Genomic DNA, 3,750 nt, shown 5'->3' with positions numbered 1-3,750 from the left:
AGAAAAAACCACCTATTACCATTTATACTGAAGTCTACTACTGATTCGGATACACTTTGATGACCTGAAATTGTAGTAGGGTTTATGACTGAAATGATTTTATCATCTACATTATTCATCATAATAGGACAACTTGGACCACCACCTGTCTTATTAGCATACTTTTTAATGAGCATATTTTTATTTTTGGTTTTGGTTTTCAAATCACTCCATGCCTAAAGTCAATAAAATGTTGAAAATATTGATATTAACTGCTAAAGGATAATATTTTATTTATGCTAATTTATACTTGTGAATACCATATGCTTTAGACTAATTATTATGACTACCTAGAATCTAGATTGTATCAATTATTATTTATTGTGACAATGCCAGTCATATTCTTGAGTTAACATAGTAAAATATAAAACCTTACTCTTTTCCAATCAGCACCACATTTAACTCCTCCTCCGGGTATGGAATTCAATGACAATGCAATGGATGTCCATTGAGCATCACTATCCTTTTTTGTAAAATTATTTGTAAATTTGCCTATAATTAAATTGTTCTGTTCAGGTTGAATCATAATCTCAACAAGCCTTTCTTTTGGGCTCGCTGACATGTATCCTTTGCGCTTTCGTTCGTTCATTTTATCCATTTCATTAATGATCTAAGATAATTTAACTCACAAGTGACAATAGGTACAAATGTACAATATTGTAATATCTTCCAAAAAATCAAAATTATATTTAAAAAAAAAAGTTGATAAAATTAATATTTATCGATGATAACAACGGTCTATGATTATGTGATAAAAATGATAATTCCATGATAATGTGGTGATTCTGTGCACGTATCACCACTTTGCTCCCACTCCACTGCGCGGTACCAATTATTTTATATTCGTGATTTATACAACTTCCGTGATTTTTATGTTTATATTCTTTTGTAACTCGATCTCGCGTCTCCCATTGGCGACGCCATGCCACTCGTCCCGCGACAAGCACGACGCGGCCGCACCACCGGCCGGCTTCGTTCTCTTTGCTCACAGCCCTCGACCGAGCCACACGCGTTCCGAGTAATTCGCTCTCTTCCGACGTCATGTCACCCGACCAGCGGAATAGCGATACGACCTCGTACGGTCATCGCAACGACCTCCACTCGCCTGGTTACCGAACCCATGTCTCGACGGCGACCCGTCTCACCGACGTACCCGACGCTCCCTCGATCGCGTGTGCATCGAGCACCCACGATTCCGTCAACACGACCGACCGCGCGACCGCTCATTTATGTACCTACCTACTTATCGTCGTACTGCGTACGACCTACGTGCATATTATGTTTGTCGTACAATAAACCGATCTCGACGCAACGCGTCACAACCAATTCTGTGTTCAATTCATTTACTACCTGTATACCTAAAACCTTCTGCAACGGAGTCAAACAACAAACGTATATTGGTAAGTGCGGTGGTTATCACGGCAGCAACAACTTCACCTCCACGACACCGGCAACCACACCTGCACCACATTGGTAACCCCGACCTCCGCACTTCTGCCACAATAATATTGATAACCGAAGTGATTACGACTTTGGCGACGTTGCCCAATTTCTCAACAATTGATATAATATCAAATAACGATAAATTATCACTTACGATATTTTAATATCGGTCTTCATTCAAGAATTGACAAATTTGATAAAACAATATCGTGCGTGATAAATGTATTGATAATTGTCGTATTTGATATTTTATCAAACGATCTCGAGAATAGGGCCCCTGGGCACTTGAGACTCTAGTCCCCCCCCCCCCTAAATTCATTGAAGTTTAATATAATTTAACTTTAAATTTATTCAAAAAACTATTTTTATATAATAATAATGAATATAAAAATTAAAAACTATTACATAGGTACATATTTTGTCTATATAGGCTAACTGTTTTTATTACTTATTTAAGTTTGTAACTTGTAAATAAGGAAACTTTTTGTCAAATCAAATTATATTCCTATACACTTAGATCAACATTTTAAACTAGCATACACAAGACAAAACTATAGCATATTATATAATTATTCAAAAATAGACAAAATGTTAAAGGCAAAATTAATAAAAATAGTTTTTACCATTTTTAATACATGATCCTTTACAAAGATGGGTATTTAAAATAAAAGCGAAGTTAATTTAGTAAGACTGAGATAGTAAAAGAACTTGAAATTGTAATTTTTACTTAAATGAGCAATACAATTTACTAAAATTAAGTTGTATATTATTTTTAAAGAGAGGAAATACAATTATTTGAAATAACTATATTAGTACAATAATGCTTTTTCTAACAATACACTTTTTCTGGAAAAATCGTTGATTATTTGATCAGTTTCAATTTTGATATCTGATTCACACGAAAGTATCATTAAGCTTTCAAGTCTACCTTCTGCCATAGTACTACGTAATTTATTTTTCACAATATTTAACTTTGAGAATGTTCTCTCTGGAGTAGTACTGGCCACTGGGAGAGTAACAGCAATTTTTAAGGCAGTAGTAAGCATTGGGAATGTAGATGATAGGCCACTGATTAGCAAAACCTTTAAAACAATTGACAAACTGCATCCATTTTTATGAAGTTTTGGTACTTCTTTGTCTTGCCTATCGTGATTGTTCTCAAAACTATCTTCTATTTCTGATTCTGATGCTTCATCAGTCAATGAACCACTGAGCTCATCATAAATTTCTATTTCAGAGTTATGCAATTGCAAGGGCAATAATTTCACTTGTTCAAAATTGAAATAACTTTTAGAAAACTGCAAATATTCCCTTTTTAAATCATCTTTCAGTATAAATTTACTGTAAACATCAGAAAACACATCAAATGCATCTTTAGGTAATAGATCATTATTTTTTGAAATTTCTTCCAAACGTCTCCGAGAAAATAAGGACAAATCTTTGTAAATACCCTTGGTGATTTCACTGAACCTTTCTTTAATCTGTATAATTGCAGTATCATATGCAACAAAAAAAGTTTGAATTTTAAAATGTTGAAGTGGATCAGTGATTACTTCATCTTGGGTTTCTTCAGCAGACTTTTTTGGAACTCTCTTTGAACGATTTAGTGGCAATAGTTTAAAATCTTCGTTATCCACAGATGAACACATTTTAAACCTATCAACTTTTTCCTGTAATTTTAAAAAGTTTTCATCACTTCTGGCATTTTTTAGTTCACATATTTTGTCATCGACTACAGCTATAACTCCAATTAGGTCTATATCTACAGTTTGTAACATTTTACTTAAAGGTGTCACAATTTCAAATAATTGTTTGTAAATAAATGCAGTCAACAAAAATTTGTCACAAATTAAATTTTCTTTTAAACATTTTGCTTGGTGGGCTCCTTTTCGATCACTTAAACATTCACTTTTTTGAAGTTCATCAAATGTATCCAAAACTGTGTTTAATGCCAAATCATGGGACCACCACCTTGTTGTCTGAACCCTTTTAAATCGACGTTTACGTTGTTTATTACCATAACATTTTTCTTGATGTAGTTCAAATAATGCAACCCTTTTCTTACTTGAATTAATAAAATCATGTACAGTTTCTATAATTCCAAACATATCAACAGCATTCACAGAGGAACTAACTGCATCGGTAAGGACCAAATTCAGTCGGTGTGCATAACACCACACAAAAATAGCAGCCGTATTAAAACGCCTAATTATAGCTTGGAGACCATTATATGAACCACGCATATTACTAGCCCCATCATAGGACTGT

General features: G+C 33.9%; 2 protein-coding genes across 2 annotated transcripts; both read right to left on the bottom strand.

Moving 5' to 3' along the window:
* Positions 1–19: 19 nt before the first annotated feature.
* Positions 20–637, bottom strand: LOC115034870 (the record flags this gene model as incomplete). The annotated part of the gene is made up of 2 exons (XM_029492374.1): positions 416–637; positions 20–215 (listed from the first exon to the last, which is right to left on the bottom strand). Coding segments are annotated over exons 1-2 (418 nt in total), but the record flags the coding sequence as incomplete, so codon positions are not given.
* A 1,654-nt stretch (positions 638–2,291) lies between these two features.
* On the bottom strand, positions 2,292–3,725 carry LOC103309104. The gene has a single exon (XM_008183745.1). It carries the CDS (start codon positions 3,723–3,725, stop codon positions 2,292–2,294), a length of 1,434 nt encoding a protein of 477 aa, XP_008181967.1.
* Positions 3,726–3,750: the final 25 nt, after the last annotated feature.

The sequence above is a fragment of the Acyrthosiphon pisum genome, unplaced genomic scaffold (genome assembly GCF_005508785.2).
Source record: "Acyrthosiphon pisum isolate AL4f unplaced genomic scaffold, pea_aphid_22Mar2018_4r6ur Scaffold_21384;HRSCAF=23842, whole genome shotgun sequence".
Taxonomy (NCBI): domain Eukaryota; kingdom Metazoa; phylum Arthropoda; class Insecta; order Hemiptera; family Aphididae; genus Acyrthosiphon; species Acyrthosiphon pisum.
This window is presented reverse-complemented; position numbering and strand designations above follow the sequence as displayed.

Excerpts from the sequence above, each read along its gene's own strand:
- LOC103309104 (XM_008183745.1), bottom strand. The coding sequence starts at position 3,725 with ATGCGTGGTTCATATAATGGTCTCCAAGCTATAATTAGGCGTTTTAAT.